The sequence below is a fragment of the Corvus cornix genome, chromosome 9 (genome assembly GCF_000738735.6).
Source record: "Corvus cornix cornix isolate S_Up_H32 chromosome 9, ASM73873v5, whole genome shotgun sequence".
NCBI lineage: Eukaryota > Metazoa > Chordata > Aves > Passeriformes > Corvidae > Corvus > Corvus cornix.
Genome location: NC_046339.1, coordinates 20,653,101 through 20,668,878, shown reverse-complemented (window position 1 = coordinate 20,668,878; position 15,778 = coordinate 20,653,101). Strand labels below are relative to the sequence as shown.

General features: G+C 50.3%; 1 protein-coding gene across 1 annotated transcript; it reads right to left on the bottom strand.

Annotated features, from left to right (window-relative positions):
* Window positions 1–1,324: 1,324 nt before the first annotated feature.
* ADIPOQ (adiponectin, C1Q and collagen domain containing) lies at window positions 1,325–7,806 on the bottom strand. Its single transcript, XM_010405440.3, has 3 exons — window positions 7,394–7,806; window positions 3,559–3,778; window positions 1,325–3,132 (listed from the first exon to the last, which is right to left on the bottom strand). Exons 1-3 carry the CDS (start codon window positions 7,508–7,510, stop codon window positions 2,606–2,608), a joined length of 864 nt encoding a protein of 287 aa, XP_010403742.3. The 5' UTR covers window positions 7,511–7,806; the 3' UTR covers window positions 1,325–2,605.
* Window positions 7,807–15,778: the final 7,972 nt, after the last annotated feature.

The window sequence follows — 15,778 nt, the reverse complement described above, 5'->3', positions numbered from 1 at the left end:
TCAGGGGCTGGGCAGCCTCAGGAGGCAGGAACAGAGGTAAAAGGGCAGCTGTGGGGCTGCAGTGGGGCAGAGGTGGGGGTGCTTCTCTGCCTGTCCTGTGTCTGTGCTTGCTTTGTTGATGGAGTGAGCTCTCTGTTGGGAGCATGTGCCTTATAGGAGAGATGGAAGGTGGCTTAAACTGGAATCTGGTGCCTGCTGGGAAAGTGCATGTCTCAGCTGAGCAAGAATCTTCCCGAGATTTGAGGTGGAAGACTTCTTAAAACAGTCCCACTCCCTAAAGGGTGGGCTTTGACCCCTGTTGCCATGCCGTGGGTGTTTACCTTCTTCACAGCCTGCTGCCTGGGCTGCTGTGTTTGCTGGGTTTTGAGGTGCCTGGCTGGGACATGCATGAGCAATGCAGGTACTCTCCTGGAGTATCATGGTGAAGCTGCAGTTCAGTATTTGTGTCTGTGAGAAGGGGGAAGAGTCAGTACACGGAACAGCAGTGCCTTAATGGCTTTCTTTAAAATTTTTCCCAGGGTCTAAGCCTCTGAGTACTGGTGTACTGGATAGAGCTGTAAGCATGTTTGTTCCTGCTGCATGGCAGCAAAGAAAGCAATAATTTGTTTTGGCTCCCTCTTGAACTAGTCTTTAAACTTGTATAGCCTCCTAACGTTTATCCCAAATGCCTCTTAGTACTGTGGCTGTTTCAATTTTCCCTGTCTTCTGAAGATCCATCTGAAAACATTGAAAGAAACAGTGCAAAAGCTCTGACTTGCTCCTTTCAATTTAAGCCTCTTACGGCATTTGATCCAGAAAATGCTGCATTTTAAAATCTCCTTTTGTTTATGGATTTATGGATTTATGTTTTGTTTTGGTTTTTTTTTTTACCTTTGCCCTGTTCCTTTCCCATTAATTCCCACGATAAGAGCAGGGTTTTTCCCAGATTTCTGAATTTAGCATGACCAGATTGAGCATCAGTTTCACCCTTGCTAAATCCAGTGTGCTTGAAGCCCTCAGGGCCAGCAGAGGCCCCTGCTCTGGATGGCCATTTAGGCTGGATTCGGGATATTTGGCTGGGGAAATAGTCTGAAAACCAGAGCTCATTTTATCCAAAAAGGATGCAATACAGTGTAAGGTGGTGAGATGCTGAAGCTTTGATGAAAGTTAGAGTGTGGAGTGTTCCTTGAGAAAGCAAAAGGGGGGGTACCCCTGTGTTTGCCAGCCTATAATGCCCCCACCTTGCTGGGAAAAAAAATAAAATTTCCTGGGCTGCCTGGTGAGGCTAGGAGTAAATCCCTTTCTTCAAGTTCTTCCCAACAACTCACACAAAAATGTGGAAACATTCTCATTGAGAGAGTTTTTTATTGTTTTTTATTTGCAGTGTGGTAATTCACTGGAGTGTGGAAAATGATGTTGCAAGTAATTTCAGTTGAAGCTCTTAATGCTGTTTTGTGCTTGTAATACTGCATTAGCTCTGATCTGTGTTAGCTTGTTCTGAAGCTTAGTAGCAGGAGTCTTCTTGAATGTATCTGAGAAACCATCAAATCCTCTTTCAGCTAAAGTCAAGCAAGCTCCTTGGAGAGCAGTTTGATGGGATTGACACTAATTCCAGCCTTAAAAATCTTCTGCATTCAGCCCAGAGCCGGGGACAGGCCTGGGGGTGTTCATCCCAGGAGCCCACTCCACGTGGGAAGCTTCAAAACCACCTGAAGCTCTGCCTAGCTGGTGAGCAAACCATGGCTTATGGCACACTTAGGGCCTGGAAAAGTAGAAACACAGCTGATAGATCTCAACTTCTGGGTGCACTTGGGAGCTGTTTAGAGGGGAGATGGGACAGGATCTTTGTGGTCACCTCAGGGCCCCTGAAATCACACAGTCAGTGGGCTGCTTTTGTTGTGTGGCCTCACCAGTGCTCATAAGGCTTCTCAGATAAATCACAAGAGAAGATCCCTGCCCTAAACCAGCCTGCTGTCTGCATTAAGGATAACAATAGGGGATAAACATAAAAGGAAAATCAAAGGATTAAAATCAGTGGAAGTTAATAACCTGAATATATTCAAAGATCTGGGCTAAAACAAGGGAGACAACAAACCAGGAGTGGAAGTCAAAGGCCCTAACAAGGGGGAGTTAAAAAAAATGAGCCATCAGTTCAGCTGAAAACAAGAGCACTCTACTTTTGTGAGTAGTATTTTCCCTCTTCTACTCAAACTTTAAAATGCTGGCTAAAATTTCTACAATTGGTTTAAATTGATTTAGGTGGCTAAAAAGGGGAGATTTAGAATGTCATATTTAAATGCAACCAATTTTTCTCTTCTCACTTTTAAATTTAAAAGAAGGTTAAGCCATATTGAGAGTTACTTTTTCATGACATGGCAGGAGTGATATTTGACTTTGGGCTGAGGTTTCCACAGGAAAGCAAGAGCAGAGGTAGGAGTGAGCTCTTGGTTCCATGGAAGTACTGGTACAATCTCACTGATTTCACAGGAGAAAAGGTCCCCCCTTGGCAATCGTTGCCCCTGTAAAAGGCAGTTTTCTGGTAAATACATTATAGCTATAGCGCCAGTGCCCCAGGACACGTCTGGGGTTAAGCCACCTGATCCTTTTCCATGCAGCACCCCCTACTTTAGTAGTTATCTGGGTCAGGGTACAGGAGGAAGCCCATGAAAGTGGAATCATTGAGGTTGTCAGCATAGACACCGTTTTTGTCCCCATTCCCATACACCTGAAGCCAGACCTCGTCCCCGGAGCTGAGGTGCAGCAGGACAGAGCCACTCGCTTGGTCAACGTTGTTGTTCTGGAACTGGTCATAGGTGAAGATCACGGCCTTGTCCTTCCTGTAGAGGCTGACCTTGACGTCCGACAGGTAGACCGTGAGGTGGTAGGCGAAGTAGTAGGTGCCAGGGACGTTGCAGAGGAACTTGCCCGTGCTGGGGTCGTAGTGGCCCTGCTCGTTGTAGAAGATCTTGCTGAAGCGGATGGGGACGTTGGGGGCAGGGCTTCGCTCCGTCAGCCCTACGCTGAAGGCAGAGCGGTGGACAAAAGCATCTTTGCCCTTCTGCCCTGGGGTTCCAGGAATTCCAGGAGATCCAGGAGGTCCGGGAAAGCCTCGGCTTCCTACTGGGCCTGGTTCACCTTTGGGACCTGCTGGACCTGCAGGACAGAGTGGGGACTGGGAGCTGTGTTTGCACTGTGTTAGTGGCTGCTACTGAAATGCAGAGGAGGCTGTAGCGTGAGCCCTGCTTGGCAGCACGGAGCTGAGGAAAGGCTCAGGGACTTCAAGAGCCCCCAGGAGGTTCCACTGAGGCAGAAAGTGGAAACCCTGCTCACCCCCCACCCTGGCTGTGTGCAGAGCTGCTGAGAGCAGCATGTCAGAAAAAACATCATTAACTGGGGAAACAAACCCCACACCAAACTGTTTGATTTAGGTTATGGAATCTCCACCCCAGGAGATAATCAAAAGCCATCTGGATAAAGATCAGGCATGAACCCACCAGACATGAAACCTGTTGGGACTGGGACTGGGGCTGGGGCTGCCTGTGGACTCGAGCACCAACATACCACCTGTTCCTCACCAACCTTCATCTCCTTTATCTCCCTTTAGTCCATCTCTTCCATCTTTCCCATCCCGGCCAGGGACCCCGTTGTGGCCAGGGTAGCCCGGTGCTCCTCCCATCCAGTTGGCACATGGCATTTTGGGGTCAGGCTGGGTGTCCTGGGCAGCCACCCCTGTGGAGTGGGGGGCCATCAGCAGCAACGAGAACAGCAGGAAGCCTGCCAGGCCCCTCATTGTTGGTTCCTGATGTGGACAATGGCTTTGTTAACTTTAAAGGTTAATAGGGAAAAAAAGTGAACACTCTCCCCCCCCAAATAACAGAGAGGCACAGAAGACTGAAGTTTGAGTCAGTACATCTGAAGGAAAGCAGTGCTGCTGGCCCCAAGGGCCTCTCTGCATCCAGCGTGCTGCTGGTGTGAGCTCCATGAGCCAAGCTGGACCCCTGGGGGCACATCCAGTGCAGAGAGGAGCAAACACCAGCTACTCCAGCATTCACGGGCTCTGTGCACAGGCACAGATGTTTCAGGACTGAGCATGGCAAATGCGAGGGTATCTGTGGCTGATCTCCTTGCAAAGCTCTGCTCAATTAGCCGCAATAAGCCCTGACTCCTCCCCGGGTGAATGAGCAGCCAGTGGAAGGTACAGGTCTGGCAGAGCCTGTCTCAAACCCTCTACAGCCTTGAAGCCAGGCAGGGGTGGTTTGTCACTGCACAAACAGCGTGCTCATCTGGGTTTACCTAACACAAACAGGAACGACAGCCAGGCTTCCCAGTTCCTCTGAGCCACCATATAAAATTATGATACTGGAGTTTTTTCCATCTGAATTGTTTTTTGATTACAGGAAGACAAATTCCACAGTGTTGAGGCATTGTAGGACTGTATTTCTCTTTAATCTGGCTGCTTTGCTGGTCAGAGCAATTAGTGCAGCTGCCCAAAATCAGGTGGGTGGTGGCACCCTGCAGCCAGCCTGGCTTTGTCCTGTGCTCCCAGGCCTTGGTGGGCTTTGGGTCAGGTTTTTAGAACATAAGATATTTTAAAATGACCATTGTTGTGTGATACTGCTCCCCGGGCAGGGTTTATACTATGGAACAGTAAGAGTATCCTGTTAGGAGCATTGTAAGTGGCATAATAGGCAATAAAAAGTGAGCAACAGCATGGCAATTAGAGTCCCTTACCTCTGTAATTTTCAAGAAAAATAATATTTTGGAGCAATTTCTTTGCAGGGTTGATTTTCCTAGGCAAGCTATTCAAATGTCGTACTTTAAATAATGTCTTACTAGCTCTGGTGTAATTGCTTCAAAGAAAGCTAAAGGAATGTGCTGGTTTTAGCTGGGGCAGGGTTAATTTTCTTTGGGTAGCATGGGTTGTGCTTTGGATTTGTGCTGAACACAGGGTTGATAACACAGGGGTGTTTTTCTTATTGCTGAGCAGTGCTTGCACAGCATCAAGGCTTTTTCTGCTCCTCACACCACCAGTGAGGAGGCTGGGAGTGCACGGGGAGTTGGGAGGGAACACCTTCAGGACAGCTGACCCCGACTGACCTGAGGGGTGTTCCATACCATGGCATCATGCTCAGCTATAAAGCAGGGGTAAGGCTGGCCCCAGGCTGCTGCTCGGGGACTGGCCGGGCATCAGTCAGTTTGTGAGGAGCAACTGTTTCCATTTGCATCACTTGACTTTCTTGGGGTTTATTTGTCTCTCTTTGTTATTTTCCTTTCCACAACAATTTCTTTTTGTTATTATTACTATTTTATTTCAATTATTGCATTATTCTTATCTCTACCCATGAGTGTTCTCACTTTTACCGGTGCAATTCTCTCTCTCCCATCCTGCTGTAGCAGGGGTGAGCGAGTGGCTCTGTGGGGCTCAGCTGCTAGCTGGGTTAAACCACAACAGTAACAAAGAGGTTGCCATGATTTCAGTTTTTGCAGGATATTGAAGGAGCTTTGAAAAAAAACTTAAAAGCTCTGTCTAATGGCTTTGGTGGGCAGTGCCTAACACCTAAAATCAGAAAACTCCAAAATCCATGCCCACCCAGCCAGGCTCCAGCCATCCAGCAGCCACACAGCACTCTGAGATGGGGCCAGTGCCCTGGCTTGGGGGCAGTTTTGGTGCTGAGGGTGTGCTGTGGGGTCCAGTGAGCACAGCCTGAGCCTTAGGCAGTGTTCCTGTGTCCCTGCGCTTTGGGAAGTGAAATGCCCCTTTGCAGCAAGGGATGTAGTAGTGATTGTCCATGAACCAGCGTGGACCAGTGAAACTGATGTCTACAAATCCTAAAAGTGGCTTGGTTTGCTAAGCAAGGGTGTGCATAGCGATCACACTGTGACATGACCCCCTTGCCATGTCCCAGTGGTTGGCACCAAGCAGAGGGATCTTCGTCCCCCCTGCCTGGGGGCACGTATATGTACCCCTCCAAATCAGCCCAGGCTGCCTGGGGACACCTAACTCTGTTAAAACATGGTGATGAGCCATAAAAATCTTGCTCAAAATTGTGTTTCTTGAGCCATGTTTTGGTGATTTTGTTGGGGTTAGTTCTGCTTTCTGGTGTGCTGCCTAGAACTCAAATATCATTTCAATTTTAGTGGTGTGCCCCACAGCCAGGTCTTCTGGTGCAAAATAACCCTCTCCTATACGGTCACAAGCAGTGCAGGTATGAGGAGCCCAAAGCAGGGCTGCAGGGAGCTTTTCTGGCAGCTGCTTGGCCAGTTTGCTCTGGAGGGCTCAGAGCCATGCCCTCCCCAGCATCAGTGCACACTCATCACACGCAGTGCTCTCCTTTCTCGTGAGAAAAGTGCTGTAATATGCAAGGAGAAAACTACTTCTATCCCTACAGTTTAACTCAAGCACAGGTGATTTCTGTGCTTGAGAAGCCAAGCAGTTCTCTGGCATAAGCATGTCTTACAAAGGGCAAGTTTTAAGCTGTGTCTACTAGATCTGAGCTTAAACTCTGGTTTAGAAGTGACATCCCTTTACTTGGTCTTTCCTATTTTGTCTTGGTTTTCCATTTGATGCTTAGCATCAGTTTAACATGAAATAATCTGCTATATTTGAATGTCAGTCAAATCTTTCGGGCAAGAAATAGATGAACAAGAAATAGATGAACTCTGTACTGCTGGTGGCTTTCAGTTATTGCCTTGGCAGCTGCTGTATTAAAAGCACATATGCATTATATGAAGCTTATTCATTTATCAGTAGAAACCAGAGTAGCATCTGTGAGAACAATGCCATTCCTAAGGGCTACGTAATGATTCAGAATTTAAATTTCAGATAGCACTATATAAAAATTATATACAGCCCCCACACCTTTCTGTGCAAAACAGACCAAAAAATCCATCTGTTTTCCCACTAGAGAATTTCCCTCAAAAGGTATTAACCAGGGCTTTGGCTTATGTCAAACGTTTTTCTTTTTGTAATTCTCCTAGCATAGTTTTTGCTGATGTTCCAGGAGTAGCTTGTTCCAGAGGCTCACACCTTAAATGTGAGTGGTGCAGGTTTCTGGTGAGGAACTTACGTGACTCAAGGAGATTTGGGGCAAACCCAATCATTCCTGGAGTCTTTGAGGAAAGAGGTGAATTGAAAGGTGCCAGTGCAGTATTTACTGTTACAGCCATGCCGTTTTTCACTGTTGTTCCTGACTACTTTTTGATTTAGGAGTTCTGTTCTCTAAATAGTGTTTCCAAAAAGGGGAGCATGAATCTAAAGGAGATCAGCTATTCTTGGTTTAAAATACTCTCTGGCTATTACAAGAATAACTCGGAGAAAGATAACTTCTTGCAAACAGAAAAGTCTGTCCAATTCAGCCCAAAAGAAAAGAAACTCCTGAACTTAGTAAGGAGGGAAAAAAAAAATCATGCTTACCAGCTGCTTTGAGTCCTGGTTGGCTTGCTGCAGTCTGTTTAGAGAATGAGGTCTGGCTATCGCATCGCTATCCCTAAGGGCACGGGGAGCTGTCAGCTCAGACACTGCTGTTTCCATTTGCTATTGCGCATGCTGACCTAAAAGTTGGGTTTTCCCATTAATTTTTCCTGGACATAACTTAAGTTTTGGAACACATATATAATCCACTGGGATAGCTTGTGAAGATGGCCTTACAGGGAAAAGATGGGTTTGGGAATTGGACGGGAACTGGAAGAGCAGTGGTTTCCTGGAGAGCCTGTGTGAGAGCCTGTTCAACCAGGGCTGTGCTTGCCCAGCACCGGCTGCTGCTCTCTGCAAATTGGGAAATGTTGTTAGTGGCTGGTGGAGAAAGTGTGTCCAGCTTGCAGTAATGCACGCACATGGGGCTTTCAGTGTGTTAGTAAATGAATTATTGTGGAATAAGTTTGGGCTTCTCCTTTTAACTGCAAGAACCATTCCTGCCTGGAGGCTGCTGCCACACCAAAGAAGGGCAAAGCTGCCTGAGGGGGAGGGCAGCACTGGGGGAGAGTTCCTTTTTAAGGCACCCAATGCCAGCACTATTGTAAATGACTGGAGTAATTTCCGCCCTAGGATGGCTTTCTACCTATCGAGCTTTTTGGCTTTAGGTCAAAACAAAGTCTCTTTCTCCCTGTATCTGTCTCCTTCCAAAGCAGAGGTTGAACCTTAGCTAGCAGACGCTTTCCTCTGCAGCTGCTCTGGGGCAGCTCAAAGTTAGCTAGGTGGAACCTTGGCAAACCTGAGCTCCCAAATCATACCAGGAAAAAACTGTGATGTGCGATGTTGCAACTGGGCATGGGGAGCTGGTGTGCTTGTGAGAGGGGAAACTCATCCAAGTGAATGCCAGCATGGCAGTATTCTGAATTGCTGAGTTCTTTTCAAGAGCTGGCTATCTGGAGAGACTAAAAACATGTATAAATGAGCACATAAGTAACATTTTATATGTAGTGCTGGGAGTCAGCAAGAGTGAATTTTTAAGACTGAGGAGAAGGTGCAGAAGGGAGGAGCCACAGGACAACTGCATACTGCCTGCCTTGTTTTGGTCAAGCCCTTAGTCCAGCATTTGAAGAATATTTTTAGTTTTTGTTGGATGATGGATTTTCCATGCAATGTTGAGACTTAATCTCTCATGCAACCCCAGTAAAATATGACAGTGATCTAGTCGGATCTGTTTTGTTATAAATGTGATTTTCTAGAGCCATGTGCATTTGTGTGCATGCAATGCCAATGTTTCCGTTGAAGTCTCCTGAGTAATGAATGGAGGAGCAAGACCTTGGAACTGAAATTGGACCAGCTTTTGCTGTGGAGTGAGAGGTTTTCAGCTGCCCCTGCCCCAGGTGTGAGCAGGACAAGGCTGGTTCCCCTGCCAACTTTTGGCTTGAACCCTGAAATATATGATTGGGATATTTATTAGGCTGCCAGGAGTTGAGGACTGGACCTAAGGTGCTTAACAGGTAGTGCTGCAATTACCTCATGGTCTTTCAATTCAGTTGTCAGGGAAATACCACAGTGATAAATTTTTCAGTGGTCCATCAAACATCTTCCCAGACATTATCCCGGCCTCCCAGGAGAGAGGTGGAAGTTTATCTCTGGAGGTACACCCAGCTGATACAACCCCTGGCACACTTGCTTGCGGTTATGTTACGTTGCACACTTGGTTTGCAGATTGGTGCTGGCTCCTGTTCCTGCTGCAGAGGGAGATATTGTACAATCCAGGGAGTTGCTTCTGGCTTTGTGATAGGAAAACAAATCAAATGCTTTGGCTCTGCCTGGCGACAAGAAAAACCTGCCACCAAATGTGGGCTGTCCTGGCAGTGCCCACAGCAGCGGTGCTCAGGGACAGCAGCTCTGGATGGACTGGGGGTGTTTTGGCACAGAGAAGGCTGCTGCTCACAAGTCCTGCAATGCCTTCTCTGCTTTGCTCCATGGTCAACAGCTCTCCTGTGTGGGACACGTACCTAACTTGGCTACAGGCCTCGTGCTGAGCCTGGATGTTTCCTCTCTTGGATCTGATGCAAGCCAGCCAATAAGAAAAACACAAAACTGACTTGATGGATTGTGGCTCGCAGCTTTCAGTAAGAATTAAAAATAAGCACAAGGTTATATTTAGCCATCTATAAAGAGGAATAAAATAGAGCAGAGGCTCATTATCAGCTATGCTCTGTCAGATCCCTGCTGGTGTTGTTTCAGGGGTAGAAAGCTGCTTTGGCCAGGGAGGTTGGGACGGTTGGTGACTGTCCAGGCCCTGTTGGCAGGGTCTGTGCCATGGGGCTGGGGCAGGAGCCCTCAGCTGCCCACCACTGTCTTCTCCCAACAGGATCAAACCAGCACCACCGTGGAGCCCAGTTCCATGGGAACCCTCATCACCCTGGTTGTCCCTTCCTGAGACTGCTCTTCCCGTCCAGAGCTGGGGTTCCTCCACTGGGATCTGTCCCGAGCACTGTGCTCCAGTTTGCTGTCCCCCGGGATGCCAGGTCATTCCCTTGTCTTCCCCCTGGCCCTGGATACCGCATGTCCCAGAAACAACACACATTCCCCACTTTGCTAAAAATGGCCAAAACCGCTGATGCTGTCTGGCAGGCGGCCTGGCAGGCTGCTCCCTGCTATTTTGGTGCTGTCTGAGGCCGTGCACCCTGGAGGGACCACGGCCTCTATGCCAGGGTCTGCAGTCTCCATGCCAAGGGTGCTACTGGCTCCATTTCAGGGCACCGCAGGCAGCTCGGACAAAGTCAGCTCAGGCCAAGTCCACTCCTGTGGCCAGCCAGACCTGTGCCTGCTCCTGCCACTGCCTCATGGGCACCTGCATTGGGTGCAAGACACCAGCGAGTGCTGAGGAGCCAGCTCCAAAGAAAAAGCAGTAAAATGGCCTGTGCTGCCATCTCACCAAACTGCAATTCCCTGTGATCCCAGGCATCCTTGAATGCCCAAACCCTTCCCTGTACAGCCTTGTACTTCCCTCTAGTGGCTAATTATTACTGGGAGCTCTCCCTGTGCCAGGCTGGAGGGTATCAACCTGGTCCTGTGTGCCCCTGGGGCCTGCTCAGCCCCCTCCCCATGAAGCTGCATCCTGTGGGATCAACTGTGCTGGTGGGTGCACCGTGTGCCATTGATGTCCCCAGCAGTGCCAGAAGGGAGGCACAAGGGCCATCGACATGGCGTGTGGCACAGCCTTTCCTGTTACTGGCCCTGATGTTCCCCCTGGATTTTCCTACATGAGTGTGGGGAGGTGGCACAGGTACAGGGACAGGCAGATCTGGCAGCAGTGCCCAAGGCCAGTGTGTGGGTGCCAGCCCGCAGCAGGGGACAGTGGCTTTCTGTGGCCATGTGAAAGCCCAGCTGGGCTGTGCAGGGTGGCTGCTTCCCCAAGGCCATGGTAGTGTGATAATGGGTGGAGTGGGACAGGACATGCTACAGGATAATGGGTGGAGTGGGACAGGACAGGGGATGCTGAGGCAGTGTTTGGGTCCAGGGAGAAGGTGACACACCCCACTTGGTGGGCTGGGGGGAAGCCTGGCCCTGGCTGCAGGACACAGGACCCACTGCCACACTCTGCCTTTGCTTGAGTCCAGCCTCCTGCTCAGCACTGGGGTTACCGATTTCTCGGCCCATTTCACACGCACAAACGGGCTCTTTTCTTCCCTGTGATGGGCAGCTTGGACAGAACAGCTCCTTGCCAGGCTTGAGCAACAGCGTGTTTCTCTTCTTGGTGATTGCAAATAAATTTCCCTGGCCTCATGGGATCCCCACTTGGCTCCCGGCAAGGGATCTTGGCACAGCAGGATTTCTCATGCCGAAAGGGACATTGAGATGCATTTGTCCAGGAAACGGAGCCCTGTAAACACTGCTCAATGCTTCTTTTATGAATGTCATAGCTGTTCCCAGGGTGCTCATTTCTGCACTGCAAGTTCAGGGTGCTGCGTTGGCCTCCCCAGGCTGGCCAGGGGAAGGCAGCCAAGGGCCCGGGGAGGGGGTTCTGCACGACTGCATCCACCTCCCCCCCGCTCCCACGCCAGCCCCCAGCCGAGTAAGGTACTGGCGGCTTTCAGCACAATCTGGTCTCGTTTGGGGGCTCACTCTAAGCTGGGAAGAAATTGGGCAGGGAACAGAATAACCTCAGTGATTTGGTATGCGGGTCACTCCCCTGTGACATCCCCAGCCGAAACGGCCCCCCCAGCTTTCACTCCCTGCAGAGATCGCATCTTTCCAACGAGGCACCTGGGAGCGCACCTCTGCCCGGCTGCCCTCTTCAGCCCGGCTCCACGGGCTGAGCTGTTAATGAGGTACTTAATGAGATTGCCACTTGCCTGTTGAAATGAGCGGCTCAGCGCAGGCAAGGAAGGAGAGCTGGCAGCTGCTAACCACGCAGCCCCCCGCAGCCCGCTTGCGTTCAGCGGGACCGCATTTTTACAGAGTACAGGAATTATTTATTAGGAGAGCGTTTCTGAGTCATTCAGGCAAGGAAAAGCGCATTTCCTTCGCGCAGAGGAGTTATCCTAGCCAGCCCCTCCGCGGCTTGGACAATAGATGGAGCTCACCGCCCTGGCTCCGCACGCCTGGCCGAGGCTGCTGGACCGAGGACACCCTCAAAGAGCCACCGAGCTCGAGGAGAGCCCCAAGACCCTCCGGGGGCAGCCAGGCACTTCTCTCTGCCGGTGGGTGGGCAGTAGGGGTGAGGGAGCCGTGACCCCAGCCAGCAGCAAACAAAATGGAAGAGGAAAATTGGGTTGTGTCTGGGGCTTTGCAACATTTGCACAATGTGGTGGGGGTAATCCCAGCACAGTTTCCACGGTCTTCCCGGTCTACATCACGCTTTTGTCCTTTTAAAAGAGGTGTCTGGTCCCAGTCCCCTATTTTTATTCGGTTTTGGTTGCTGAGGGACAGGAATGGCATCATCTCCCCTTGTCAGCACTTCACATCACTGGACATATCTCTTCTTTCAGACGCCATACCTACTGCTCTCGATTTGGGGTAACAGTGTTGCCGGGGTGTCTGGGGGAACTGCACAAACCAGAGGAGTCTATTTGCTCTGGGTCTGATGGCAAAGGGAGCATGTGGAGCCGCAAAACCCCAAGCAGTTTGGCAGAGCCTGGGGGTAGTTGGTGGCTCCACACTAGGGCCCAGTGCAGGCAGCAAGGAGCCGTGGGATGCTGGAGCTTCTGTTACTGGCATTTCAGAGTACCCCCAGCCCTCCACACAGCAGCCAGTTGGGATTTAGGACTCCTCGCAAGGGGATTTTCTTTCCCTCTCTCTGTCCCTTCCCCCCGTTATCCCCCACTGCAAACAGGACAGTTGCTCTCACTGCAGGCAGGTGTGTGGGTGCTGGTGCCCTCCCGAGTGCCGCCCCGAGCAGGCAGGGCACAGGGAGGGCGCAGGGAGGGCACAGGGAGGGCACAGGGAAGGCACAGAAAAGGCACAGTGAGGGCGCAGGGAGGGTGCAGGGAGGATGCAGGGAAGGCACAGAAAAGACACAGGCAGGGCGCAGAGAGGGCACAGAGAAGGCACAGGCAGGGCACAGGGAGGGCGCAGAGAAGGCGCAGGCAGGGCACAGGGAGGGCGCAGGCAGGGAGGGCGCAGGGAGGGCGCAGGGAGGGCACCGAGAAGGCACAGGCAGGGCACAGGGAGGGGCGCAGGGAGGGCACAGAGAAGGCACAGGGAGGGCACAGGGAGGGCGCAGGGAGGGCACAGAGAAGGCACAGGGAGGGCGCAGGCAGGGAGCCGGCAGGGCACTGGGAGGGCACAGAGAAGGCGCAGGCAGGGCACAGGGAGGGCACGGGCAGGGCTCCTCATGGCTCCATAAACCGCAGCCCTCGTCGGCTGTGTTTGGAAGCGCTGCCTTGTGAGAGATCCATGTCCGTGGTCACCGATCCATGTCCGTGGTCACCCCAGCACTGGGGTGAAAGTCAGGAGCCCGCAGGGGAGATGACTGCTTCCCATCACACTTTGCTGTGCATTATGCAAATTCAGCAGAACAATTTTTGGCCATAAAGGTTTTTCCATTCACTGAGGTATCGATCCAGAGCCACCGGCCCGGTAACCTCTGCCGTGCATTAGCTGCTCGCCGCCTTTGGATGATGATGGGTGTGGCGTTAGGGCATGGGGGGGATTTGGCGCTGGCCTGCTGGAGTCTGGGGCTCTTTTCCCAGTGCAAGACTCTCCTGGACTGTCATTCCGCTGCCAGTGAGACAGAGTCACTGTGTGCTCAGATCAGGCAACTGCTCCCTGCCTGCTTGCACAGAGGGTCTGTGCTCAAATTCAATAATCTTTGAAAACACCAGTGAGGTGCTAAGGGATAAGTTTGCGTGTTTCTCTCATCTACAAAATCTATTCACTTAGAAATGAGAATGTGATTAATTAAAGGCATCAGGAATCTTACATTGTCTATAATGTGAAATATAATTGCTCAGTCTGAGCGATGCATGTTTCACCAAGAAACTGTAAATCTGTTAAAAAATTATTACTCTGCATTTTTACTTTGGGCGTAAATCATTCCAAAGTGCTCTTTGGGAAGTCACAGAGAATGACACATCCGTGACACTTTTGATAGGGCATTTCTTTGTGTTTTGCAGAAGGCGTTTATGTTTACCATAGGACTAATAAAGGCTTATGGTATCTTCAATTATTCATTTTCATAAGTGCTTGTTCTCCTGACTTGAGCAGTCAAAACCACACTGTTACTGGCAGTAAATTACGGGTTTTTTTCTGAAATCAGATGACTTTGCCTCCACTTTGCCTCTGTTCCACATGAAAAACAATGGTGGTTCCCTCAGCCATCACAACATTTTATATGTTTCTGGCTTTGGAAAGCACCTTTCTTTGGAAAGCCATTCTGGCAGCTTGGGTGGCAGCCGGCTGACCCAGCAGCCTTTGTATCTGCAGCACCTTGCCTTGTGGCTGCCAGGAGTGTACATGTGAACTGGATAAGCAGATCTGGCAGCTGGGAGCACACTGGGGGCCTCAACACCCTGTCCCAGCAGATATGAAGAACTAGAGGAACTCTGGAGGACTGATAAGACATATTCAGGCTGTTGTGCTAGCTGTGGTAGGCTGTGGTCAGCAGCCTAGTGAGAGCTTGCTCCTTCATGCTTGCAGCTTGGCCTGGGCAGAGCTATGACCTGATGTTTTAAAAATCCTTTACAAATGCATGCACAAAACTTGTGTTGTTTTGTGCCAGTGCCCCTAAGCTGGAGCTCAGTCATGGCTGCATGCTGAGGACCCTTTGCTCCGGGCACACAGCAGCCACGAGACCCTTAGTGCTGCTCATCTGGGCTTGAGACAGCTTCCGTGCTCTCATGGCAGTCCTGGGGGACTGGACCCCTGGGCACTGAACTCACAGGCAAACCAGATGTCCTGAATTCTCCTGCCATTGCACACAGCCTCCTGCTCCTGCCATGACCTGGCTGTCCCCCCTGGCAGGATGGGTACACTGACCGTGAGCCTCAGGGTGCCCTGGTGTGCTGGGCTCAGATCCTGCCATCTTGGCATCATTGGAGTCTCCTCCTGCAAAAGCTGTAGAGCTAGACAGGCAGGTGGGAGTGAAAGTATTTCTATAGAAAACACATTTTCTGGTGCTCCTTTATAGGTTTTTAATGTGATTCATATGTCCCTGCCTGGCCCATCGCCCACAGCCAGGCACTCCCCTTCCTCCTGCTCCTCACTGCAGTGTTTTCTGTGGATTGGGTTCAACTGGATAATTACATCTCCTTTTGTATTTATAATCCCTACGAGGGTGGTGTCTTTAACAAAGACTATTCCTTCTCATTGCTTTGGCAAAGCAAACAGCAGCTCCCTGCTGTGTCTCTGCTCAGATGACACAGAGGTTCTCTGAATAGCAAAGAGAGAAAACAAAAAGAAACAGCTTAGATGCTTTCTTTTTCCAGGCAGCTACACATATCCACCTCATGATACACATAGCCGCCTCATGGAAAATTCCCCCCAGTACTTTAGATTTTTCCTTTTCATGTGCCTGCATCCACAAGGCTCTGCCAGTGAAGCACACAGCTGGCTCATAGATGGAGATGGAGACATCAGAGAGAGTCTGACAGGAGGAGAGGAGTGAGAAAGGGGCTTTTTTCCCCACAGCCAAAGAGGAAAGAGTAAGGAAATTCAGAGAATCCAAATGAGATATGGTATAGGTATTCTTCATGGGAAACACCCCAGGGCCTGCAATCTGGGACTGCAGTGGGCAAGTGGTTCAGCTAAAAAGTAATTTAATTCCTATCATCACACAAGCCATTCCTGTGCTTGATCAAGGCTGCAGACTGGAGGCAGGAATGGCATTGCCTCATTTTCCCATGGCAGGGCAGGGCACCGGTGCTTGCTGACCCCAGG

Bases quoted from the DNA above. Each gene is read 5' to 3' on its own strand.
- ADIPOQ (XM_010405440.3), bottom strand. From the start codon at position 7,510: ATGGAAACAGCAGTGTCTGAGCTGACAGCTCCCCGTGCCCTTAGGGAT. The intron at 3,779-7,393 runs GTAAGCATGATT...TGTCCACATCAG, and splicing joins ACCAGGACTCAAAGCAGCTG to GAACCAACAATGAGGGGCCT. The intron at 3,133-3,558 runs GTTGGTGAGGAA...TCTGTCCTGCAG, and splicing joins GGGAGATAAAGGAGATGAAG to GTCCAGCAGGTCCCAAAGGT.